General features: G+C 36.6%; 2 protein-coding genes across 3 annotated transcripts in view; one reads left to right on the top strand and one right to left on the bottom strand.

The window, feature by feature from the left end:
• Positions 1 to 273: 273 nt before the first annotated feature.
• Positions 274 to 4,601, bottom strand: COX7B (cytochrome c oxidase subunit 7B). The gene is made up of 3 exons (XM_024746087.1): positions 4,442 to 4,601; positions 1,757 to 1,881; positions 274 to 475 (listed from the first exon to the last, which is right to left on the bottom strand). Exons 1-3 carry the CDS (start codon positions 4,479 to 4,481, stop codon positions 398 to 400), a joined length of 243 nt encoding a protein of 80 aa, XP_024601855.1. The 5' UTR covers positions 4,482 to 4,601; the 3' UTR covers positions 274 to 397.
• Positions 4,602 to 9,972: 5,371 nt separating this feature from the next.
• The window catches only part of MAGT1 (magnesium transporter 1), a 44,401-nt gene continuing 27,065 nt past the window's right edge, over positions 9,973 to 27,308 (top strand). Inside the window, exons 1-3 of one of the 2 annotated variants that reach the window (XM_024746144.1) lie at positions 9,973 to 10,132; positions 23,769 to 23,938; positions 26,601 to 26,718. In XM_024746144.1, the coding sequence (XP_024601912.1) occupies positions 10,031 to 10,132; positions 23,769 to 23,938; positions 26,601 to 26,718 (390 nt within the window). In that variant the 5' untranslated portion in view covers positions 9,973 to 10,030. The remainder of the gene's footprint in view (positions 10,133 to 23,768; positions 23,939 to 26,600; positions 26,719 to 27,308) is intronic. The other variant, XM_024746143.1, reaches the window with a different exon arrangement.

Genomic DNA, 27,308 nt, shown 5'->3' on the forward strand with positions numbered 1-27,308 from the left:
TGAAAGTAGTAGGTATAACCAAGATATGGACACCAAATTTTAAACTCATAGATGCCCTAAAATAACTGTGATCAGTTATTCATAAACTGTAATTTCAGCCTATTATAAAGTTGACTCCTAGGTGACAGCCAAACTTTCCTTTCACACTACCTAACAGAGAAAAGCTATTCAAGAAGTTGTACAGTGTTTCAACTTTAATATTAACACAAAGGTTAAATAAATAAAAATGATCAAGCTTGGTTTCATTTACAAAAGAAACAAACAAATCTACAATGAGGTTTTCAAATGTACTTTATTTCTTCAATCACGCCATATTTTAATGGGTACATAATGCTTTTACTTGGCATCAATTATGAGTTGATTTTGAAACAATTCAGTATTAAACCAGCTGGGATGATCACTGTTCTCTCCATTCCTTTGGGGTGACTCTGCCAACAGGGGACAGGTTCCATTCTATTCCAATTTGTGTTGCTGTCTGTAAGAATTAAAATGCTGTCAGTTATATGTTTAAACCAGAGCCCACTCTCCCTTGGAGAGTACTTCCTAAAGTGGCAAAGGTATTCTGCACTGTAGGTTAAAAACACACAGAAAGTCACCTGGGATACAGTGCCCTCCAGGTAGGCCAAACCTAATTGCTGTCCTAATTCTCTAGAGCAGTGCTGTTCAGTAGAACTTCCAGAGATGAAGGAAATGTTCTATATCTGCACTAATACAGTTAGCCACTAGGTACATACAGCTATTGAGCAACTAAGATGTAGCTAGTGTGACTCAGCAACTACATTTTAAATTTCATTTAATTAATTCAAATTTGTATATCACATTTCTATACTACATCCTCAAAAACATTGTTGCACTCAACCACGACTACCTAAATACTGCCAAAGAGGACTTTTATAATATCCCTTCTTCAAGTAGCACTTCACTTCCAAAAGTGCCCCCGATCACACATTTGTTCAACATCTGTTTACTCTTCCAATTAAGTACACACACTTATTTTAATAATATATCTGATTTCAGGAAGATCAAAATAAGAATGAAAAAGGCCTATTAATAAAGTCTTTGATTATTAAGGCAAGGGTTGTTTCATATCTTTTAAAATCAGTTTATATATTTATTATAACTTCAAGACTCCTATTTTTAACCAGCAAGTACAGTGACTGGTAAGTAGATTGGTAAATGAAGATGTAAAAAACTAAAATATTAAAAGCAAGTCACTTTATATGTCATCCATCAGAAATGCTGTACTCAGTTCTTCTATAGAAGAAAGGTTGATTAAGCAAAGAAAGGTGACCAAGATGGTGAAAACCCTGGAAATCATATAACAAAAAAATGATCAACAGAACTAAGAATGTTTAATATGAAAGAGAAGATCCAGGAGACATGATAGGAATCTTCTAATATCTAACAGCTGATACATGGAAATGTGATCAGAATTTCTGTATTGCAATGAAATGATGGGTAAAATATGAAGGAGGCAGATTTTAACTCAACATAAGATCTTTTCAACCAGCTACACAATATGGAGAAGACTGCCTTTTGATCCACTAAGCAACTTGTTATCGGAAATGTTAAGAACAGATGACGGATGAATGCTCAATGTTGAGGAAGAAATTCCTGCACTAGGTAGGTAATTACGTTAGAAAATCTCTAAAGCCCCTCCTAACTAGAAATGTATACTGTGTGAAAACATTTTGAATACATGAGATAAATGGGAATAAAAAACATCTAAAACAGGTTATCAATCAACAGTACTTACATATGCCCATACAGCAACACAGAAAGTGGCTCCACTTGCTAATACAGCATTACCATATTTGTCATGGAAATCAGGTGCCCGCTTCTGGTGGCTCTGCCTTGCCATTGTTTGCGGAATGCTTCGAACTTAAAGGGGGAAAGAAAAGAGAATACGGGAGCATATCTATCAATTATCAGGAAAAGAGAACATGTGTAATTGATATTGCCACACACAAAAGCCAAGGACGTTAACTCTACAGTATTATGCAGTATAATAAAATGTTAAAACATATTGCAGCTAAAAGCAAAGTAGAATACTTTGAAATGCTTCACAAATAAGATTGACAGATGGACAAATATGTGATATAACAAATACAGCAAAATGTTAGTTGAATCTATGTGGTGGGTATGTGGGTATTTATTATACAATTCTTCCAACTTTTCGATATGTCTGGAACTTTCCACAATAAAATGTTGAGGGGAAAAACCAAGAAAAAGTGATGTCAGTAACATCCATGACAAATTGGTATTTGTATAACCTCTGAACTTAGCTCCTACTTCATTAATTTGAGTATTTATTACTTTGAATTTCACTAAAGTTTACTCAGCAGTGCTCAACAACTTACAACATAAAGGGGTAAATAAACTCAAAATCATTAAAGCACGCTAAATGTTTATGACCTTAAAATTACCCCAAAACCTCCAAAAACTAGAGTAATCTCGACTTTTTAAAAAAGTTACTAATGACTATAGCACCATGCTAAAAGAAATGGGGTATATGGAAATGTGTAAGACACAGACCCTGTTCTTGGGTAACTTCCACTCTAGGGGGGGCTATTAGATACAAAGACACAAACCATTACAATAAAAGCAAGTACAATGTTACCTAAGCACTTTGAATAGCAGGTAGGATTTGGTTATGTAGCCAGGCTATTAGATACAAAGACACAAACCACTATAATACAAGGAAGCAGAATGTTAGCTAAGCACTTTGAATAGCAGGTAGGATTTGGTTATATAGGCAAAGGCGAATCTGAAAAAAGCGGAGACAGAAAACCCAGTGTCCTAGAAAACAAATTACGTTTGAAGGACAAGGTAAATAAATTAGTAACAGGAGGTAAAACTAGAAAGGTTCATGGAGGGCCACTTTTTTGGTAGAGATAAAAGCTGTTGAGCAGAATGACAACATGAAAGCTGTGCTATTACTGCTATTTTAGTAGAAAGAGTTTCAACCTGCCTCTGGAGGTACTTGGGGGGCTTGGGAAAGAGCCAAGACTGGAAAATGCATATTTCCAGCTGCTTTTTTCTTCCTCTCCAATCTAAGTAGCAGGTCCTTATTGTTTTAGAGCCTCAAAAGGTATGTAATGAAAAACGTATTAAAGAAACAGCAATGTTGCCCATTCACTAGCACTTATGAATATAATGGGTTTTGTGATACAATGGGTTATTTGATATAATGTGATACAATGGGTTATTTCAGGATAGTTATTTGACCATTTAATGGTTTCTTCGCTTAAGTGCCTTAGTTTTTTTCACCTTTAGTCACACTTGGGATGAGCAAATTTACAAACATTTCCCAATATAATCTGCTCTAGAGCAGTTAAAAAGTGAGCATATGAATTCCACATTGAAAATAACAACCCCCAAACCCCTTTCCTGAGGTACAAGGCCCTACCTGCTCAAAAAGCAAAGAAAATAAGATTACCAAGCAAGCAATTCTGGAACACCTCATGACCTCAACACTCAGGTCACCCAAGTGGATTTCTTTGGACCTCTTCTCTGTGACAAGAAATGGTTCAGTTACCACTTATTGGTAATCTCATATAATCCTCAACAACTCTACGAGGTAGGTATTATTTACTAAGCCCCTATTTTACAAAGGAGGAAAATGAAGTTGAGAGAGGTTAAATCATTTGCCCAAAGTGAAAGAGATAATAGACGTGGCTTTTGGAATATGAAAAACCGGTCAGACAACTATTTTTTGGTTATTGTCAAAGGTGCTTGAGCATTTAGAACACAATCTAGTAATACTTCTAATGACTCCATAAACAGAAAATAAAAAGATGGCTAAAGAAGCTAAACGGTAGTTGTTTAAGGTCACTTTCATTGTAAAACTGCTCACGTTACTCAAGGTCACCTTCAGTGCAAATCAAGTATGGAAATGACTTTTATCTCTCCAATCTAGTGCATTCTTAGTACATAATGCTGGTCTCAAAATTTCCCTGTACCTGCCTAACTTTTAGGTAAGAAAAAAATGACCACAATTATTTAGTTAATAATCCACAAATAACATAAAAGCTGCAGTGCTACCATTTAGGTTGTTTCCCTGCAATGAAACCAAGAATTGGAGAAGAGGCTCTTCCATTTGCGGGTAAACGTGTCCCCAAAGCTAAAGTTTATGGAATTACTTAAGGAATGAGAAGTGTTCACCAAGTGTCTCCCTTGAAATCGTAGGCTACCGAAAAAAAAAAAAAAAAAGCAGAGCTGGGTTATGACTCCAGTAACAAAAGAAAGCTGGGAACCCAAACAGAAACGCTGAGCGATTAGGCTAATGCTAAGAACATTTCCCCAATTACTTGGGGTGAGGTGGGAGACAGAGCATTTAGAATAATAAAGTCGAGATGCACATGGAAGGAAGGGGCACGAAAGACCACGAAGACAACGGATAAAGGCAGTTGGAAAAGATGTGCTCACAATTTTTGCTCACCTCCGAGACGACTTAGTGCGTTTTTGGCCAAGGGAAACATCGTGAAGCTGAAGACAGAACGGCGGCAACTGCAGTTGCCGACTTCTTGCAATTTCACCTCTAGTACCCTTGCAAAGCGCCCTGAGAAACAAAATGGCTTCCTGCTGAGCTCGTTAAAGAGATTTGATGAATCTCGCGAGACCTGTAAAAAACCTATAGAATTTGTCCTCTTTACAGCACGGAAGGATAAACGCCTTGTGGGAAACGAAGTTTTACACTTTGTAAATGACATACCAAGATATTTGCGTAACAATGAGAGAATCCCTGGCCTCGAAGCCAGGTTTAGGGATCTATAGAGGAGAGCTGAGACATTGATCTCAGACTGAGACATCAAAGGCACCAGCTTCAAGATAGTGTTTTAGAAGACTGAGCTTGTATCTCGCTCCACACTAGCAGTACTTTCTGTTCCCTCCAAACTTCCTTCATTTCTTTACTTTTTTTCCTATTACTACCTACTAATTCGTTTAACTTTTAATTTTGAAATGATTTCAAGTTATGAGGAAACTTGCAAGAACAGTAAAAAGAATTATTAGTATGTAGATAAATATGTGATAAAGCAAATTTAACAAATTGTTGATTGTAGAATCTTAGCGGTGTGTGTTCAGAGTACAATTCTTTCACTTTGTATATTTGGATATTTTCATAATAAAATATTGGGGGAGAGAGACTTCCTGTACACCCATTACCAAGGTACACCACTTGGTAATATTTTGCCACATGTTTTCTTTGTGTGTGTGATTAAATACATGTACATAAAAGATGTATATATAAATGCATCTCTTTTTTTCTGAACCATTTGAGAATAACTTGCATACGTCATGTGTTTTTACCTGTTAATACTTCAGGGTTCATTTCCTAAGAGTAAGCTATTCTCTTACATAACCACAGTACAGTTATTAAATTCAGAAATTTTAATATTGAGACAGTACAGCTCATATTCCAATTTCACCAATTACCCCAATATCTCTATCCAAAATTCAATCCAGTTCCCTGTATTGAATTTAATTATGTCTTTTTTTTAAAACATCTTTATTGGAGTATAATTGCTCCACAGTGGTGTGTTAGCTTCTGCTTTATAACAAAGTGAATCAGCTATACATATACACACATCCTCATGTCTCCTCCCTCTTGCATCTCCCTCCCACCCTCTCTATCCCACCCCTCTAGGTGCTCACAAACCACCGAGCTGATCTCCCTGTGCTATGCGGCTGCTTCCCACTAGCTATCGGTTTTACATTTGGTAGTGTATATATGTCCATGCCACTCTCTCACTTCGTCCCAGCTTACCCTTTCTCCTCCCCGTGTCCTCAAGTGCATTCTCTACGTCTGCGTCTTTATTCCTGTCCTGCCCCTAGGCTCTTCAGAACCTTTTTGTTTTTTTTAGATTCCATATATATGTGTTAGCATAAGGTATTTGTTTTTCTCTTTCAGACTTACTTCACTCTGTATGACAGACTCTAGGTCCAGCCACCTCATTACATTTAAGTTATGTCTTTAGTCTCCTAGAAAATCAAACAGTTCCTCGGCCTTTCTTTGTCTTTCACGGCACTAATTTTTTTCTTACTAAGGTAAACTTTATACTCTCAAGCTTACGTATGAAGGAAGTGAGGTGCAGAATCAAGATTAGGCAATTGTAAGTGACAACTGGTAACGGACCTTCTGACTCCACAGGTCTGTGCTCTGTAATATATTTGAAGAGTACAGGCCAGTTATTTTGTAAAAGTTCCGTCAAATTTTGTGTGCTTGACGTTTTCTCCTAATTAGATTCAGTTAATGCACTTCTGACAGGAATACTACATGACAGATATGTCTTCTTAGGGCATCTTATCAGGAAGCCTATAATATTAGCTTGTCCCATTATTGATAATGCCAACTTTAATCATTTGATCAAAAGGGTGACCTCCAAGTTCCTATAGTATAAAGTTACTGTTTTTCCCTTTGTCATTAATAAGTAACGTGAGGAATACATTCAGACTATGTATATATCCTGTTCTTTATCAAACTTCCACCCACTAGTTTTTGTATCCATTGATGATTTTTGCCTAAAAGAATTATTAGTATGAAAGTTGCAAAATGGTGATTTTCTAACTCTATCATTCCTTCCATATTTAATACTGAGTGTTCTACTATAAAGAGGAGTTTGATCTTCTCCCCTATTTATTTGTTCACTATCAGTGTGGATCCATGGATTCCATAGGTTATAATCCATTGCTATCATGATTTATTTTAATGCTCAATAGTCTCAGATGTGGTCAGTAAGATTCCCTTCAAGCTGGCTTATATGTATTTTTTTGACATCGCCGTCATTTTTTTTGAGCACATCTTTATTTTCTGACACAAGGCTCATCTTGTACTTTCCCTGCCCCAGCACTGGAATCAACCATTTCCCTAAGGAGCCCCAATTTATTTCAGGGATGGCATTTAGCAACCTAGATTTGGCACTAGGTTTGCTCATTGATATTGGAGTGTCATTGCTTCTAGTCCTTCCTGTGAATAGAGCTAGGAATATATATCATGAATGATAAATTTATACAAATACTTCCAATTCCAGTCCAACCCCCAAAAGTTCTTTTTTACTTTCCCTCATTTCATATTTGTATCTCCCTTCTTACACAGTGAGAATCCTGGCTCTCAACATCAGTGTTTTTACATATTACATTATACACAATATATTTTCAGAATTGCTTTGCTCATATCACTATGAAAAACAAATCTACCTAGTAGAGTTTAAGATTTGCTTGTAGTTGTGTTTTTTTCTTTAGACTAATGGTATGTAATCAAGGTACTGTGTTCATAAATTTTTCAGATTATTTTTTTTTTAGTGTGGTTTTTTTTCATTTGAAATAGAGTTGTGCTCCCTTTTTTCTGTTTGTATTCAATTTCAGTTTTTTAACCCATTCTTACTGATGTGATTTTTAAATGTTTAACTTATTTTTTAAATTGTGGTAAAATATACATAACATAAAATTTACTATTTTAACCATTTTAAAGTGTATAGTTCAGTGGTATTAAGTACATTCACATTGTTGTACAACTATCACCACCATCCATCTCCAGAACTTTTTTCATCTTGCAAAACCATATGATTTGCTTTTATATTTTATTTTTAAAATATTAACATTATTTCAAAAGTCAAAACTATACAAAACTGGTGTACTTAGAGAAGTGTCATTCCCTCTCATAACTTTTCTACTCCATTTTCTCCACCTTCTGTAGGTAACCAATTTCATTAGTTTCTGATTTAAGCTTTTTGTGTTTCCTTTTGCAAAATGGGCAAACATATATATTTTCTTATTTCCTCTTCTATTTTACACAAATGTAGCATAATATGTATGTACTTTTGCACTTGGTTTTTTCACTTTAACAATAGATCTTGAAAATCCATATCATTTACAGAGTTCTTCCTCATTCCTTTTCTTTACAGCTGTGAAATACTCCATGGTATTTATGTACCATAGTATATTCAATCATTCTCCTATATTTGAACATTTAGGTGGTTTTGAGAATATTTCAATTACAAATAGTGCTGAAATGAACAAATTTGTGAGCATATATTTTCTTATTGTTGGAGTAGATTCCTACAAGTGGGATTGCTGAATCAAAGGATAAATGCATTAGATATTAAGTTATCCTCCATTTTTCATTCCCACCAGCAATGTATGAGGGTGCCTGTTTCCCCACAGACTCAATGACATCACGTATTGAATTTTTGCCAAAATGATAGGTGAGATTTTTGTGTACTTAAAAAACTTATCTTAATTTTTTATTTGTTAAATTTACATGCAGTAAAATTCACTCTTTTTTAGTGTAGTCTTCTGAGTTTTGACAAATACAAACAGTGTGTAACCACCCCAATAATTAAGGAGAGAAAGGCTGTATCCTCACAAAAAATCTCCTTGTGTGGCCCCTTTGTAGTCAGTCCCTCTCCCCACCTCCAGCCCCTGATAGTCACTGATCTGTTCTCTACCTTTCTAGAATGTCATATAAATGGAATCATATGGCATGTCTCAGTGTCCTTTTTAAAAAGTTTTCTTACTACGAGTGTCTGTAAACGTTTTAATTTTTTACATATCTCTAGATCACATCTCTTCAGAAGCAACTATTTTCCCTTCCATACCCATCTCCTTGTCTCTCCAACTTAATGAAATTATTTTCCTCTCCGTGTGTTTCTCAGCAGGGCCTAAAAGAATGGTCATATGATATTCCACAGCATCAAAATAAATCCAAATTACATGCAATTGGTTTTGTTGGTGGTTTTCCTCTTGAGTATATTATTCTTCTCCGTTATCCCAGTTTTACAACCCACAATGGTAAACAGAACTGGGCCAAAAAAGTGGAAAGTTCTGCTATGTAGGATTTTTATTATTTTTTAGATAAGGGAACTGGATATTTAAGAAAACCGATTATGACACAAAAACTTTAAAAAGACAAGTGCTTTCTTACAACCTTAGTGCTGCGTCCATCCCTCAAACAAAAGAACGGCAAGTAAAAAAAAAATTTTTGCTGTCTATAACAGAAATTTAAGTACTTGTTGGTGCCTACCTAATAAACCTAAAGGTTTGCCATGAATAAACACTTTAGAATATAACTTTTGATGTCTGTTGTGTTCAGCACATGTGGCACAGTTCCTGGGACACACAAGGTATTCAACAAGCTCTTGTTCATTCACTTTTGAAAATATCCCTCAGTAACACTGTTTTTGCTTTCCTGCTTTTACCTATTTTTTGGCTGTGTTGGGTCTTCCTTGCTGTGTGCGGGCTTTCGCTAGTTGCGGTGAGCCTGGGCTACTCTTCGCTGCGGTGCGCGGGCTTCTCATTGTCCTGGCTTCTCTTGTTGCAGGGCACGGGCTCTAAGTGCGCAGGCTTCAGTATTTGTGGCTTGCGGGCTCAAGAGCTCAGGCTCAGTAGTTGTGGCACACGGGCTTAGTTGCTCCACGGCATGTGGGATCTTCCCTGGCCAGGGCTCGAACCCGTGTTCTCTTCACTGGCAGGCGGATTCTTAACCACTGCCACCAGGGAAGCCCCAACTTTCTTTTTTTTTTTTTATATGAAATACTTTGGAGGCCAAATAAGGGACTTGGATAGCTCCTATCAATCACGTGGCTAGGTCCAATTTTTCTAGAATATTACACGAAAGAGGTGTTCAAAGAGTTCTAAAGAGTCTCCGGGAAAAAGTTTCTGTCGTTAACAACCCTAAGCCAGCTTGGACGCTGAAAAACCGCAATGCTTCATAACTGCGCACGCGTATTTGAAGAACCGCTAAGCCCGCCATCTTTACGTTTAATGAAAGGGGCGGTCCCTCATCCTTAGCGGACCAATGTAAAACCTCCAGATTGTCATTTTTCTATTGGCTAACAGAGACCAATTAGAAGTGAAACGTCTTTTAGCGGGCGTCTGGCTGTACAGCGCCCTGACGTAATGTGAGGGGACTACGGGTAGGGTTGAGCTGGACCAATGAGGAGGCGCGAGGGGGCTGGTTTGTCTGTTCTCACGCCCAACCCTCAGACCCAGCCCCAGGAAAGTTTCCCTTCTAGGAAGGAGAGAAGCGAACATGGCAGCGCGTTGGTGGCTTTGGTGCGTCTCTGCGACCGTAGCGGTGGCACTGCTGCTCGTTTACGGGGTTCCCTCAGCCTCTGCCCAGAGAAAGAAGGAGGTGAGGACGCTGTTTCCAGCAACACGGGCTTCTCCCAACGAGTGGGGCTTGAGAGGGTCTGTTTTGTCCTTCCCGATCCCTTTTCCCCGCCGATTCTGTACCTTTGGCGGCTCCAATTCCGCCGTTTTTGGAATTGTGGGGTTCGCGAGAGAAGAAACTGTAATACCTTGTCTTCTGGGACTGTAGAGTCTGAGAGTGGGGTGGAGTAGGTGACAAGCTGGCTTCTATAGGCCTGTGGCTGTACATAGCTACGAGTTTTGACACTTCTTTGAGTATGGGCCCCATCAGGTGGTGGCGGGAAGTTCGACTTTAGGTCCAAGGGGTAGAATATCTGAGTCTTTCTTCTGTCAGTAGATGTAGCTCCCTTTTAGACGTGTGAGAACTATATATTTTGTAGCATTTTCACTTCAGGAATGAGAGGAGTAAACAGAAGAGCGGAGCTATGCCAAATTTATTTCATTGTCCAAATAATTGATTCAAAACAAGTTACCGGAGTGAAGCTCTTAAACCATTTTCAATGATTTACCAAATATCAAGCGCGCCAGGCGCTGTTGTGAGAAGCTTAGTGTATATAAGTGAACAAAACTAAGATTCCTCCTCGTGGAATTTACTGACTTTGGCAAGTGGAGGAGATACAGTATTCTTTACTCACCATTAAGCAATCCAAGCTGAGGAATTTTAACATTGTTGTTTTGAAACATGTGTAGAGCCGTATGCTCTTAGAGCTTTACAGATTACTAGCGATTCTTTAAGCTCTCTAATTTTATAAATGAGGAAACCCAAGTCCTAAACTTGCACAGTTAACTGTTGCAGAACAAGGACTGAAATCCTAGGTCAGTCAGTCTTATGCTATTTCCTGTACATTCTGTGCCTCCTTCTAGTACACGATACCTGTACAGGCACTTTTAAAATGCCATTTAAACATCTCCGATGCTTGTCAACTTGAGCTGAATTTAAGAGAACCTATCTTCTCTGTTTTTGAATATGTGTACTATTCCATAAGAAAAAAATAAGCTAGCATATTAAAACGAGTTAATTAATAGATTGGCAAAAAGTAAAATTAAAAATATACAATTTTCAAAGTAATGGTGAAATGAGCAGGCTCATACACTGGAACTAGAAATCTATGTGCTTTTTTAGGAGGGTTCCAAGCCATTTTTACATGGAAAACAAGATGTAAAGCAATACATAGTTTTATATTCTAGAGGCCTTTTATGTTAATATATATATATATTAAATTATTTATTCATTTAACCTCTCACTAAACTAGAAGCAGAAGAGCCTAGCAGGGGATAGATTACTTTCAAAAGGAATTAGCAATGAATTATGTACTTGATTTTTTATTTTTTAAACATCTTTATTGGAGTATGATTGCTTTACAATGGTGTGTTAGTTTCTGCTTTATACCAAAGTGAATCAGTTATACATATAGTTCCCTTTTCTCCACACCCTCTCTAGCAATTATTGTTTGTAAATTTTTTGATGATGGCCATTCTGACCAGCGTGAGATGATATCTCATTGTAGCTTTGATTTGTATTTCTCTAATGATTAATAATGTTTTATGTACTTTAAAATTGTTAACACGGTGGATTTTATGTTACGTGAATTTTATCTCAATAAAAAAATGTTTTTAAGGAATCAGATTCTAACTCCCTTCCCATCATGCCACTGTTCAAGACCCTTATCGCTCTTGCAAATCTCTTGCCATAACTGCCTAACTGGTCATCCTTGAACTCATCCTTCATAGTGTTGCCAGAGATGCTAAGGTAAAAAACTGACAACCGAAAGGTTAAAATAACCTATTTTGCAAAGTATAAAAGGACTTCTGTAGTCTGTCCCTATCTGCTTTTTCCAGGCTCATCTCAATTCAAGCTCCGCCCTCTACTGGCCGCATGGCTTGCGGGATCTTAGTTCTCCCACCAGGGATTGAACCCTTGCCCCGGCAGTGAGAGTGCCGAGTCCTAACCACTGAACTGCCAGGGAATTCCTGCCTTGATCTTTCTATACTCTCTTGCAAGTATCTATACTTGCTGGAGTATCTCCCTTCTTCTCCCTCACCCCACTCCCTCATTCACCTGAGGGTTCCTACTCTTCAACTCTTAGTTCAAACATTACCTTCCTTCTCAACTAAGCTTTTCCTGGTTCCCCTAGGTGAATTGAGATGAATTCAGCACATTGTATTGTCATTGTTTATATACCAGTCTTTCGCATTAGACTGTGAGCATCTTGAATACAGACACTTTTGTTTAACTGAGGTATAGTTGATTTACAATATTATATGAGTTTCAAGTGTACAACATGGCTATTCACCATTTTTAAAGATTATGCTCCATTTATAGTTATTATAAAATATTGGTTATGAATACAGACACTTTTAAATTAATTTTTTTCACACCTAGCAGTATCTGTCAATAAACATCTAATTAATTAATTAATTAACTGTGTACATATAAAGTCAGCAATCTGTTCTTTCACTTGAGGGTTTGTTTAGGTTTCACAATCTAAAATTGGATTTTCTCATCAGTAAACAAGGAATAAACATAGGCTGGTAAAGTTGGTTTCGTTTTTATACCTTTCCCCTGTAACTGAGCATGTTTTGGACTTTTTAATAATGAGATTACTGTGATACTACTTAGAGACAGTTTAAAAATATAGACGTTCTGTTGCAAAATGCTTACAATTTTTGTAAACATTATTTTTAAAAAATCCCAGGTCTATCCACCATAGTAGATTTGGCTTTAAATGGTAGGATAATGTATGATCTTATAATCTAAGTATTATGTTTAAAAAGACACCTCTCTTGTATAACTGAGTCACTTTGCTGTACAGCAGTAATTAGCACAACTTTGTAAATCAACTACACTTCAATTAAAAAAAAATAGAGGGCTTCCCTGGAGGAGCAGTGGTTAAGAATCTGCCTGCCAATGCAGGGGACACAGGTTTGAGCTCTGGTCCGGGAAGATCCCACATGCCGCGGAGCAACTAAGCCTGTGGACCACAACTACTGAGCCTGAGCTCTAGGGCCTGAGAGCCGCAACTACTGAGCCTGTGTGCCTAGAGCCCGTGCTCTGCAACAAGAGAAACTACCGAAATGAGAAGCCCAAGCACTGCAACGGAGAGTAGCCCCTGCTTGCCACAACTAGAGAAAGCCTGCGTGCAGCAATGAAGACCCAATGCAGCCAAAAATAAATAAATAAAATAAATAAATTTATTTAAAAAAAATAGAGAAGAACAACAAAAAAAGACACCTCTCCTAAATGAATATAATTAAAAATCACTCAAGTTCTTCATAGTTGTCTGTTGTTAAATGAAATGCTACCCTACTTATCGGATTACTTACACTTGTAACAGTGTTTTCACTGGAACATTGACTTATTCTCTAATATTTATTCAATGCCTTCTACATGTCATGCACTATGGTTTACATGCATTATCTCTAATCCTCACAGTAACCCTGCAGTGTATTAGCCCTTTTTGAAAGGTGAGGAAACTGACACTGAGCAAGAGAGATGTTGGGGGTTTGCCTAAAGAAGCACAGCTGTAGAGGCTGAGCTGGGATTCTACCCCTTGTCTGACTCCAAATCATATGCTCTCTGCTAGGCCACAAAGGCTTATTTTGCAGTGACTTATTTTATTTTTATGGTGAATTATTTCCCCCTCTGGTAGAAAGAAAGTTGCTTATTCTTGCAACTGGTGTCATTTTAGGGAGGCAGCATGATAAAAATGAAAAGGCATGGTCTTTGACAAAATTATCCATATTTCAAGACTTCCCTGGTGGTCCAGTGGGTAAGACTCTGAGCTCCCAATGGAGGGGGCCTGAGTTCGATCCCTGGTCGGGGAACTAGATCCCGCATGCATGCCGCAACTAAGAGTCCGCATGCCACAACTAAAGATCCCACATGATGCAAGGAAGATCCTGCATGCTGCAACTAAGACACGGTACAGCGAAAATAAATATTTAAAAAAAATAATAATTGGCAATTCTTCACTTGTAAAAAATTATCCATATTTCTTGATCTACTTCTGGGAATCTGTAATAGAAAAATAGTATGGAAAAGAGTGTCTTTTTTTTTCTTTTCTTTGGCCACACTGTGTGGCTTGTGGGATATTAGTTCCCTGACCAGGGATCGAACCTGGGCCCTGTGAGTGAAAGCCCTGAGTCCAAACCACCAGACTGCCAGGGAATTCCCTGGAAAAGAATGAATGCACAAAGCATACTGAAACATTAAAAAATGGTCTTAATAGTGCTAGGGTGGCAGATAGTTTTCCTCCTGTTAGCTCAGTTTTCAAAAAATTGTGTAAAATTTTAAAGATCATATATGTTAATGCAACCCAAGTGATCTTTAGCAAGTTACTCTGAGTCTCATTTTCCTTATCAGTAGAATGGGAAAATGCCTATCTTCTTTTGTATTGTGAGAATTAAAGGAGATGAGGGCTGTAAAGTGCCTAATGCAGTACCTGGTATGTAGAAGACATTAGATGAATATTATTGATAGAAAATAAAATAAGATTGTGTTCCTCTGCAGTATAAAATATTTTTCAATTGATCTTTTTATATTGTTTTTATGAAGATTATTCAGAAAATAAAATTATCTGCATATTTTGACAAGGCAGGCAATTATTGGAAAAAACTTCTGTATTCTTTGACATTGCTTTGAGAAGTGATGCATGAAAGTATCACATGCGCAAAACCCCAGCAATTACTTAGAAAATACCTTATTACCAAGAACAAAAGGCTCAGTAGCATTGCAAAACAAACAAATTGAGACATCCTCCAAAAATAAACATCAAGGACAGGGGACAGTGGTATATTTTAGCCCTGTGCAAGAAGTATGTGAACTGAGAATGGAGCAGATAGCATTTAAGGATTACAGATACTCTCTTCTCTGTTCACTGTCTTTCTCCTTCAGTCATTATCTGCCAATTATGTTTCCAGGTCTGTTCAGTCTCACTTGTAATTTAAGGATGGAGTTGAAAATTTATTCCTTAACCAGGAATTTTTTAAACTAACATTTGTAGGCTAGTGGATTATTAAGAAAGCTAAAAATATGAAGAATTTTTATGAATAAACCCTGATGGTCTAGAACACAGATATAATGAAATAAGTTTTGGGGGAAAGGGAGGTGCATTTTAGAGGAATTCAGACTGTTGATGCTTAGCTTTATTACTTCTGAAATTCAAAAGTAATCTTAATGGCAGCATCAGAATTTAGATTTAAATTATAGTGGATTCCTATATACCAGGGGTCCCCAATCCCCGGGCCACAGACTGGTACCGGTCCGTGGACTGTTAGGAACCGGGACTCACAGCAGGGACTGAGCGGAGGGCCGCCGGGCGGGCGAGCGAAATACAGCCGCTCCTGATTGCTCACATTACCGCCAGAGCTCCACCTCCTGTCAGATCAGCGGGGGCATTAGATTCTCATAGGAGTGCGAACCCTACTGTGAACCGCGCATGCAAGGGAGCTAGGTTGCGCACACTTTATGAGAATCTAATGCCTGATGATCTGAGGTGGAGGTGAGGCGTTGATGCTCTGCAAATACAGATTATCATTAGCAGAGAGCTTTGACTGTACGGAGACCATAATAAATCAATTGCTTGCAAACTCATCAAAACCCTATCAGTGAGCGGCAAGGGAAAACAAGCTCAGGGCTCCCACTGATTCTGCATTATGGTGAGCTGTATAAATATTTCATTATATATTACAATGTAATAATAATAGAAATAAAGTGCACAATAAATGTAATGCACTTGAATCATCCCGAAACCATCCCCCGCCACCCCGTCCATGGAAAAACTGTTCCACAAAACCAGTCCCCGGTGCCGAAAAGGTTGGGGACCACTGACTGCTATATGCTATCTTTGCTGAGTGATATTTAGTGATAATAAGAAAATTTGTAGTTGTTAAGGCTTAATCTATTTTGCTAGAGCTAATTGGGATACATATTATGCAAGCAAGTAGAATAAAGTTAAATTAGTGCAGTGTTGTGTTACTGCACTTTCTTGGTCCTCTTAATCCCTTGTAGTCCTAAAATTTTCATCGTACTTGATTATTACTAACAGAATTAGAGATATTAACTGACTTCCTGTTAGTGGGATTATTTTGTGGCCATAATAATTTAAATGCTTCAAGAGAAGAGAAAGACTTTAAGCTTACTTAACTTTGTTGGTAAGTATTATATTTTAATTGTGAATATTATTACTCTGCTTTTTGTTTTATTTAAATAGTCGAAAGTAGAGTAATGTACTCCAAGAAGGGGAGATACCAATTGATTGTGAAAGTCTTTGCTTATAAATTTAATGTTTTTTCATAGTAAACTTTTATTTTGTTTTAAATAAATATATCCAGTGCAAATTTTAAAACTGGATGGGTATATTTTCTCAAATGTTTTTCTAAAACCGTAGTGGAAAAAGTATTTGCAATAGGAGTTGTTTCCAAATCAATTACTTTTTTGAGTTGAGCTCACTTGATAAACCTCCTACCTTTATGTACTATAGTCCCTGGAAAATATCTTTCCTACTAACAACTTTAAAGTATTAAAGAGTAAATAGAAGGACCTGAAGGTCACAGGTGATATATTAATCCTTTACTTTTGAAGGTTATGACTTTGGAAGATAAAGGAATATTTAGAGAGCGAATAGTGGGACTTAGTGTAGAGCCTATAGAGAAACAAAATTTTTATTTCTAAGGCATAGCGTTCAGTACCCAAACAATGGGCTCTTGACAACGGATAAGAGGCATCCTAAGGAAGAAGGTTCTTCAGTACTAGCGATTTACTCCGATCAAGAAAACTTTTAACTCAAATGTGAAAAAAGAGAAATTCCTTTATAAAATCATATAACAGAAGAGACAAAAGAGGACTAGTGAAAGAAGTGTCTAGGAATTATTAAGGTGTTTTATATATATATATATATTTAACATCTTTATTGGAGTATAATTGCTTTACAATGGTGTGTTAGTTTCTGCTTTATAACAAAGTGAATCAGTTATACATATACATATGTTCCCATATCTCTTCATTTGTAGTATAGTCTGAAGTCAGGGAACCTGCTTCCTCCAGCTCCGTTTTTCTTTCTCAAGATGCTTTGACTATTTGGGGTCTTTTGCGTTTCCATAAAATTGTGAATTTTTTTGTTCTAGTTCTGTGAAAAATGCCAGTGGTGGTTTGATAGGGATTGCATTGAATCTGTAGATTGCTTTGGGTATTAGAGTCATTTTCACAATGTTGATTGTTCCAATCCAAGAACATGGTATATCTCTCCATCTATTTGTGTCATCTTTAATTTCTTTCATCAGTGTCTTATAATTTTCCACTTACAGATCTTTTGTCTCCTTAGGTAGGTTTATTCCTAGATAAGGTGTTATATTTGAGTTATCTAGAATATATCACATTCTTCAACCATTTCAGGAAGATCAGGTGGTGGTTTATTTTTAGGAATGGTGTATTATTTCCTGTTGTGTATAATTTGAATTGCTTAATGTTTATTTATTTTCCCTGTGTAATTGCATAGAAATTATATAAGACGTAGTCCTTACCCTTAAGAATTAAAATGTAGAGCAGTAGTACTCAAACTTCAGTGTATAAAGAATCACTTGGGGAACTCCCCTGGTGGCGCAGTGGTTAAGAATCTACCTACCAACGCAGGGGACATGGGTTTGATCCCTGATCCGGGAAGATCCCACGTGCCATGGAGCAACTAAGCCTGTGTGCCACAACTACTGAGCCTGCACTCTAGAGACTGTGAGCCACAACTACTGAGCCCGCGCACCACGACTACTGAAGTCCGTGCACCTAGAACCCGTGCTCTGCAGCAAGAGAAGCCACCGCAATGAGAAGCCCATGCACGTGGCCCCCGCTCACCACAACTAGGGAAAGCCTGCCCACAGCAACAAAGACCCAATGCAGCCAAAAATAAATAAATAAAATAAATAAATTTTAAAAAAAGGAATCACTTGAGGTACATGTTAAAATTCTGTATTCCTGGAATCCACCAGAAGCTAAAGAGCTCCCTAGGAAGAGAAAGGGAAATCACAGCCTTGATTAAAGATTTAAAGGCATCAGAGGTGGTAAGTGATGCAATATCTCACAACAGCCCTCAATGGCCAGTGAAAAAAGACTAACAGGAACTGAAGCCTTATAGCAGATTATTACCAACTGATTTCAATTGTTGCTCCCATAGCCCAGGCTGTTCCAGACATTGCAACTGCAACTGAATCTATTACACAGACTGATGACAAGTGGTATGCAGTCTTAGACATCACTAACACCTTCTGTGCCATCTTACTGATATTTGAGGATCAAGGTCAGTTCATTTTCAGGTAGCAAGATCTCTTATATATGTTTATAGTATTCTCTAGGGGTACCTAAGGTCCCGTGCCATTTGCTACCAGTTGGTGAGTCAGGATTTAGCATAAGTTCCTCTACCCTTCCATGTTTAAAGCTTTCACTATATGGATGATGCCTTGTTGACAAGTAAAAGCCTCAGTCTCAATGACCTTGGTGGTGGTGCTCTCATATTACAGAGGTAGCCAGGAGCAGTAGCTGATAAACCCGACAAAGTCCAAGGGCCTGCGCACAAAGCAAAGTTCCTTGGGACTAAGGCAGTGGATTTATAATACTCAATTCCTGTTGTGGTCATGGAAAAATGGCTGTCTCTTTGGCCCACTAAACCAAACAGGAAACCCAGCACCTTATTGGACAGTTTTGGGTATTGGAGACAGTATGTGGCTCACTCAGGCATGCTGCTTGGTCTTTTTTATCAGCTAACCCTGCTAATCAGCATCCTTTGAGTAAGGCTTATGTAGATCTACTGAATCAAATTTACTGGAGGATGAAACCTAGAAGTCTGCACTTTTAACAGGCTCCTTTATACTAGCCACACTTTGAGAAACATGGACCTAGTAAGTGTATTATCCATTATGCTAAGGGCTTGCTCTGGGAAGTTTTGATTTACTTTATCACCAAGTCTTTCTTTTACATTGTGTTCCGATCGGTAATTAATAAAAATAGTTTTGAATACATAATAAGATTATAAAAGCTTAAATCGGACTGTGAAAATCCTTTTCAGTTTAGAACAGTGGTTCTCAAGAGGGAGTGGGGAATTTTACTTCCCAAGGGTTATCTGGCAATGTCTGGAGACATTTTTGGTTATTGGCAGCTGGTGATGCTACTGGCATCTAATAGGTAGAGGTCAGGGATGCTGCTCAACATGCAATGTGCAGGACAGCTCCCCACAAAAGAATTATCTGGCCCAAGATGTCAGTTACCCTGCTGCTGAGAAACCTTGGTTTAGAATGATCTGTTTGAATCCTAGCTCTGTGTCTTACTATGGCACTTTGGCCAAGTTGCTTAACCTCTCTGATCCTGTTTACTCAACATTTAAATGAACTAAAAATAGAGTATTCAACCTCATAGTGTTGTTCTGAGGATTGAATTAAATACTCATTCTATAAGGAGAGAAGTTGCTGCCTGACACATACGTACTAAGCATTCCAAATAGTAACTGCTCTTTTCTCCATAAAATCAAGATGGGCTTACTTTAATATATATTAAAATGTTAAAAGATTAGGTCATTGTGAATAAGGATTATAGCTTCTAATTATCATGTCCCAAGCTATGTTCATGTACTTTTATTGTAGAAGTTTAAAACTAGTTCATTTAAAAAAAAATGAACTGAGAAAGTAACCTAATTAATTGCCTCGGTAATAAGCAGTCTTTTGAGGTAATAATCCCATTTATAAGAGCTTTAAAGAGAATTTGTAATTCCTTTGAACTAATTTCTTCTACTTGATAAGTTATTTGGGGATTGTATAGCCAGAAATCTGGTCTTTCCAGTCTGTTAATAAACAAGAAGAGGAATATAATACATTTTTTACATAGACCTATTCAAGACTTTGTTTAAGAAGACTCCACATGTTTACCACTAATTCAAAGCACATACATTTGTTTTATTGGAATGAACATATATCTATGTGGTTGAATAGAGATAGACTATATGAAACTATACCTGTTACTGCTTTACTTTTTTTTTTTCTAAAAGAGCCTGAAATAGTATCTGTAGCCATGGTGAATAAAATAGGCAAATTATGTTTGAATTTGCTGGTAACTGTCAAATTTAATTTGAAAATATAACAAAATTAATGACTGCTTTAGAATATAGAATGCATATTTTCTGTGAACTAATATTGTTCTCTTAGCCAAGAGGATCATTAAGTCTGTATCAAATAATAAGAATTCATTTTTTAGAAAAACTGAGTTTAATTTATACAGCCTTATTTTAAATCAAATATCCCTATTCTTGACAATTTTTGGTAACTAATTCTACTGCTAAAGATGAACTAGCCTCCACCCCTTGTTCCTTGTCCTATCTGCCTTCTAGTTCACTCTCTTCCACTGCCTTTACCACCAACCTGTTTCCTTTTTTTAAAGTTGAAGTATAGTTGATGTACAATGTTGTGTTAGTTTTAGATGTACAGCACAGTGATTCAGTTATACACATATGTATTCTTTTTCAGATTCTTTTCCCTTGTAGGTTATTACAAAATATTGAGTATAGTTCCCTGTGCTATACAGTAGGTCCTTGTTGGTTATCTATTTTATATATAGTACTGTGTATATGTTAATCCCAAATTCCTAATTTATCCCTCCCCCAACAACCTGTTTCCTTAGTAGCATTCATTGTTCCACAAGTCTTGTTAATTATTTGTTATACCAGTCTTCTGCGAGTGTATATATTTCTCTGTGGGCTTATTAGAGACTATATTCATTTTTCCATGTGTAGCATATTCATTTTGTGGCTCTTACTGGAATTACTTTATATCTGCTACAAAACTATTTTTTATGCCATCTTTCTCTATTGTTCGTAGAAGTGTACTCAGGAAGTAAAATTTTTTTCAGTATTGCCTGAATTCAGGCATGCTTTAAAGGTAAATCATGCATTTTTAGAATCCATGTTATTGTTGCCTTCCTGAAATTAAAAAAAAATCCCATTTCTATTAAGTGTTTATGTGTGCAATCGTCTTTTTTTCCTTATATGTTAATGATGCAAGTGAGTCCATTCCCAGCTAGGTTCTGTTAAACAGAAATTCAGTACACACTAACTGAATGCCTACTATATGGTAAAGTACTATGTGTGTCTGCTCTCTAGTAGCTAATAATCTAGAGAAGGAAACAGATATCAAATTGTCTTAGAATGATAAGTGCTATAACACAGGTAAAAAGTGTTGTGAAACATCTAGCAGGGGTGGGGGGATTAATATGCTTGTGTCCTGGGTCCTTGACCACCCAGGAAAACCATTTAGGGTCATTCAATTAAAACCCACTAAACCCACTAGACGTGCATTCTTTGAGAATTTTGTTGGGATGACTAAAGCCATAGAAGCTATTCTTATTGGTTCCAGGGATTATTTTTCTTAGCCTAAGTCTGAGGCAACTCATTTGCATTACTGACACCTATCTTTCAAAGAGTGCTATCTTTCTATTAGGTTCCTGATCCACTTCCCAACTGAAAAGGCACATCCTAACATCTGTTCTTTGATGATTGAATTTAATGAGAAGGAACTATTTTTAAAGTTTGAATGCCAGTGCCCTGGCCAAACTTCAGTGTAAGTAATGGGAAATGTAATTGGTCAAATGCTTCTGAATAGTGAACCACTCCATGATTTCCCAGCCCTTTACAAACATATCCCTGTAAAGAAGAACAAAACCATAAATTAGCATTAACTCTGCATTGAGATTCTTCTGCACTTCTTTTTTTATCTTTTCCCATCTTCTTACTACTCTTGCAAAGTTTGAACATAAGGGTAGAGGTGAGGGGAAAGATAAATGAATATGATTGCGTTTATTTCAAACTGAAATTCTCATTGACTAACCATGCTTCTCTTCCATTGCCTCATGATGACTGGCTTTTAAAAAGAAACAAACAAAATGTAGCTCTTTCTTTGTGTAGACGTAAATTTTCATTTCTCCGAGATAAATGTTTGGGAGTGCAGTTGCTGGATTGTATGGTTAGTGTATATTTTACTTAATTTTTTTTAACATCTTTGTTGGAGTATAATTGCTTTACAATGGTGTGCTTGCTTAATTTTTTAAAGAAACTGCCAAACTGTTTTCCAGAGTGACTGTACCATGGTACATTCCCACCAAAAATGTATGAGAGACCCAGTTTCTCTACATCCTCGCCAGAATTTGGTACTGTCGCTATATTTTATTTTAGTAACGGGTGTGTAGTGATAGCTCGTTGTGCTCTTAATTTGCATTTCTGTAACGGCTGATGATGTTGAACATCTTTTTGTGTGTTTCTTTGTCATCAGTAGATCATCTTCGATGAAATCTTTTCATGTCTTGCCTATTTTGTTTGTTTTACTGTTGAGTTTTGATAGTTTTAGAAAATATATTCTAGCTACTAATCCTTTTTAGATGTGTGGTTTGTAAATATTTTCTCCCACTCTGTAGCTTGTCTTCACATCCTCATAACAGGGTCTTTCACAGAGCAAAAGTTTTTAATTTTGATGAGGTCCAGTTTACCTTTTTTTTTTCCTTTTTTATGAATCGTGCTTTTGGTGTCAGGTCTAAGAACTCTTTGCCTACCCCTTGATCCTGAACATTTTCTCCCATATTTTTTTCCTAATTTTTAAATAGTTTTCATTTTTACATTTAGGTATGTGATCCATTTTTAATTAATTTTTAAAATAAATTTATTTATTTTATTTTATGTATGTATTTTTGGCTGTGTTGGGTCTTCGTTGCTTTGTGCAGGCTTTTTCTCTAGTTGTGGCGAGCAGGGGCTACTCTTTGTTGCGGTGAGCCGGCTTCTCATTGTGGTGGCTTTCTCTTGTTGTGGAGCACAGGCTTTAGGCACGAGGGCTTCAGTAGTTGTGGCAGGCAAGCTCAGTAGTTGTGGCTCGTGGGCTATAGAGTGCAGGCTCAGTAGTTGTAAGCTCAGTAGTTGTGGCACACGGGCTTAGTTGCTCCTCGGTATGTGGGATCTTCCTGGACCAGGGCTCAAACCCGTGTCCCCTGCATTGGCAGGGGGATTCTTAACCACTGCACCACCAAGGAAGCCCCTTTAATTAATTTTTGTATAAGGTGTGAAGTTTAGTTTGAGGTTCATATTTTTGACTATGGATGTCCAGTTGCTTCAGCACCATTTATTGAAAAGGCCGTCCTTTCTGTACTGAGTTGATTTTGCACCTTTGTGAAATATCAGTTGGCTATACTTGTGTACGTCTGTTTCTGGCTCTTGTTTCTGTTCCATTGATCTATATGTATCTATCCTTTTATGTAGCTATATAATAAACCTTAAAATCAGGTAGAGTGGCTTTTCTCACTTTCTTTGGAATCTTTAGCCAATGAAAGGTTTTTTTATTTTATCTTATTTTATTTATTAGGAAATAAGTAATTCACAAAAAAATGTAGTATTGCAATATACATTTAAATCTCATCATGAAATAATGTAATTTTAAGAATAATTATCATCATCAGGCACAAGTACTAAATTTAATTTTTAGTTCTTTCACATTTTTTATGTACCTCTGCTTATTAGTCTTGGTTTTAAGTAAGTTCTCTAGCTAAAAGAAATTTTAAATGCCAAGTTGAGAGTATTAATGGCATGCTGTCTTTGTCTTTTTTTTAGATGGTGTTATCTGAAAAGGTTAGTCAACTGATGGAATGGACCAATAAAAGGCCTGTAATAAGAATGAATGGAGACAAGTTCCGTCGCCTTGTTAAAGCCCCACCGAGAAACTACTCCGTTATTGTCATGTTCACTGCTCTCCAACTTCATAGACAATGTGTCGTGTGCAAGTATGACCTTTCAACTACACTTTAAAAATTAAATAACTCATAAGATTTTAACCATATCTCAACCCCAGAAGAATGAAATTAGTTCAGTGGGTACATAAACAATTAATGTATATACGTTACTTAGAGTGTCTGTAGTAACACATAATAGTACTACTCTTTTATAGTCTTTTCTTGATGGTCCATATTATTGGGGGAGGGACAAAGAGCAAGGATAAAGTTTCATGGTAACCATCCTAGAAATAACATAAAAAAATCTAACAATCATCTTATAAATTGGTATCAACTTATATAAATGCATGTCAATAGCATTGATGTAGTGTTTTATTATTTGTGTGTGCTTTCAACTTCATACTCTTGTTTTATCACAACAACCCCAGAAGGTACGTAAAGCAAATATTCTCTCATTTTTGGAAGAAACAGGTTCCAATATGTTAACTGGTCTACCCAAAGCTATAGATATTTATTAATGCAATAATGGTGGCTACATCCAAAATTTGGGATTACAAGAGAACTTTTTTAGAAAACAAAGATGCATGATTTAGAGGTGTTTCTTTTTTCTAGATTATTTTGTAGTAATTTTAAACCTTAGAAATCGAGACTAATCTCACTTAACATTTCATCAAACAATGGTTTGTTGATTTTATTTTACTATTTCTGAATGATCTTAGGAAAAAAGACATTTCTTTAAACAAAAGTACTATAGATAATTAAAAATAGTGGATACTAAAAAATAAAATCGCTTTTGCTTTTTGTTGTTTATTTACTTATTTTTTAGATCAGTATTGTGATCTGGGAATTCACTTTAAATGAAACGACAAAGTTACCCTGTGAAAAACTAACTTAGTAAAATCTTGGAGGCTTTTCAAATTCTGATAGCCTGAGCCCATGTGAAGGAATAGACAGCCTTCTTTCAGAATAGTGTGTTATGCTACCCCAAGCCTTTCTAACTCTTTTTAAAGGATTTTCTCCCCAGAGGTAGGAGATAGTCAAGGGATTTGGTACCAGAGTGCTTTTTTTTTTTTTTTAGGGATGGCTGTTATGCTGAGTATAAATTAAAAGTAAGTAGAAGAAGGAAAAACAATAGTAGGTATTAACTGTGAATAAACTTAAACTCTGGAATTACTCTATAATTCAGTCAGTTTACTCACTAGCAATCATGAGTATACAAAAATGTCAGGGAATGAACAAAGTCCTTCATAATTCTGTATTAAATGCAAATTAATGGAGTTCTTAATAACTAAAGTTTTTAATACTGTCTTACTTTTTACAAGACCAAATTGTAAATTAGCACATTTTCCTAAACTCATTCAAATAATTAAAACTAAGCAACAGCAATGTGTGTAATACTATATATTTGGTGCTATCAGGATGAAAAGTATAAGAAAGATATGCTATCCTTATCATCCGGCTAGGGAAATCAGTTCCACATATGAAAATTTAGCTGGCAATATAAGACAATTTATGATTAAGTACCAAATGAATTCTGTACATAATAAATGCTATAAAATTTCAGGAAGGACATATAAGAGGAGTGGTTAGGGTTGGCCTAATGGAGAAGATAGGACTTGTACTAGGGCTAGACAGATGGATCAGATTTACATAGCAGTAGGATATTCTGATTAGAAGCAATGATGTGTGCAAGGGTACAGAGATAGGCGTAAAGTGCTGGAATTAAGAGATCATGTTTGAGGTTGAGTAGTAGTAAGGCTATGTAAAAGCTAGATGCATTATTTGGAAATAGATGATAAAGAACTTTGAATAACCAGTGAAAGAGCTTGGAGACTGTTCTGAAGGTAATAGAAAAGCAACAATGGTTTCTGAGAAGAGGAGGAGTATCAAGAAAGTAGTCATTTAGGAAGACTGATATATATTGCAATGTAAGAAGGATTGGAGGAGGAGAAAGTAGAGTTAGGGTTTTAATGTTCTAATTTCAGATATTAAGGATCTGACTTTAGATGATAACAATGAAAATAAATGGGGAAGGATAGAGTTAAAAGATAATCAGAAATGAAAAATTGTCAGATCTTAAAAACTGAAAGCATATGGGAGATCAGGGAAAGGTAAAATATGGCCTGAGGTTTCAATTAATCTCAATTCCTTAGATTCTTCTTCTTTTTCACTGTAATAATTCATCAGACTGTATTCTTACTAAGTAGCATTTTGTACTTTAGATTTCTTAAATAGATTAATATTATAGTCTAATTTCTCTGAGAAGTACTTCAACCTTGTCTTTGAACTCTTAGAAGTAATTTAGGGTATTAAAAAATTGGGAAGACATATGGGAACATATGTATATGTATAGCTGATTCACTTTGTTATAAAGCAGAAACTAACACACCACTGTAAAGCAATTATACCCCAATAAAGATGTTTAAAAAAAAAATTGGTGTAGAAACAATCTAGTTAGACTTTCTTCCAGCGAATGTTGAAGGAGCTTTGAGATAAGGAGTAGGCACAAAGTATGAAGCAGAGTTAAGTAATCACTACTTCATGGTGAAATCCCCAACACTTGGTATAAGGCTTCTCTTATGCCAAAACAGTGGCAGTGTTTTCCAAGGTTTGTCCTAAGGTTTGTCCTAACCCTGTCAGCAGAGCCTGACTTGCATTAGATTGCTTTAAAAAATGTTTTATGTGTTATCTTCACAAATCCGATTGCATCCAGGCAAGCTGATGAAGAATTCCAGATCCTGGCAAACTCCTGGCGATATTCCAGTGCATTTACCAACAGGATATTTTTTGCTATGGTGGATTTTGATGAAGGCTCTGATGTATTTCAGATGGTAAGCTATTTGGTTTATTCTATTAAATAGAAATAGATAACATATGGCTAATATGGAATACCTTTATTTCAATGGCTGCAAGAAGTTAAATAAGATTTGTCTTACCTAAGATCTAGAGTAGTTAATGAGATAAAAGCTAAACTTAAGCTAAACATGAAATGTAGTGGTCAATACTAGCCTATTAGAATATGGAAATTGGGTAGAAATCAAGTAACTTTTATGTATTTTTTATTGTGGTAAAATATAATAAAAAATTACCACTTTATTTTTTTTAAAATAAATTATTTATTTATTTCTGGCTGTGTTGGGTCTTCGTTGCAGTGCATGGGCTTCTCATTGCGGTGGCTTCTTTTGTTGCAGAGCACGGGCTCTAAGCACGTGGGCTTCAGTAGTTGTGGCTCACAGGCTCTAGAGTAGTTGTGGCACACGGGCTTAGTTGCTCCGTGGCATGTGGGATCTTCCCGGACCAGGGCTTGAACCCGTGTCCCCTGCATTGGCAGGTGGATTCTTAGCCACTGTGCCACCAGGGAAGTCCCCCCTCTTTCATTTCTGATACTAGTAATTTGTGTCTTCTCTCTTTTTTCTTAGTT

Source organism: Neophocaena asiaeorientalis, unplaced genomic scaffold, assembly GCF_003031525.2.
Source record: "Neophocaena asiaeorientalis asiaeorientalis breed wild unplaced genomic scaffold, Neophocaena_asiaeorientalis_V1.1 scaffold51, whole genome shotgun sequence".
NCBI lineage: Eukaryota > Metazoa > Chordata > Mammalia > Artiodactyla > Phocoenidae > Neophocaena > Neophocaena asiaeorientalis.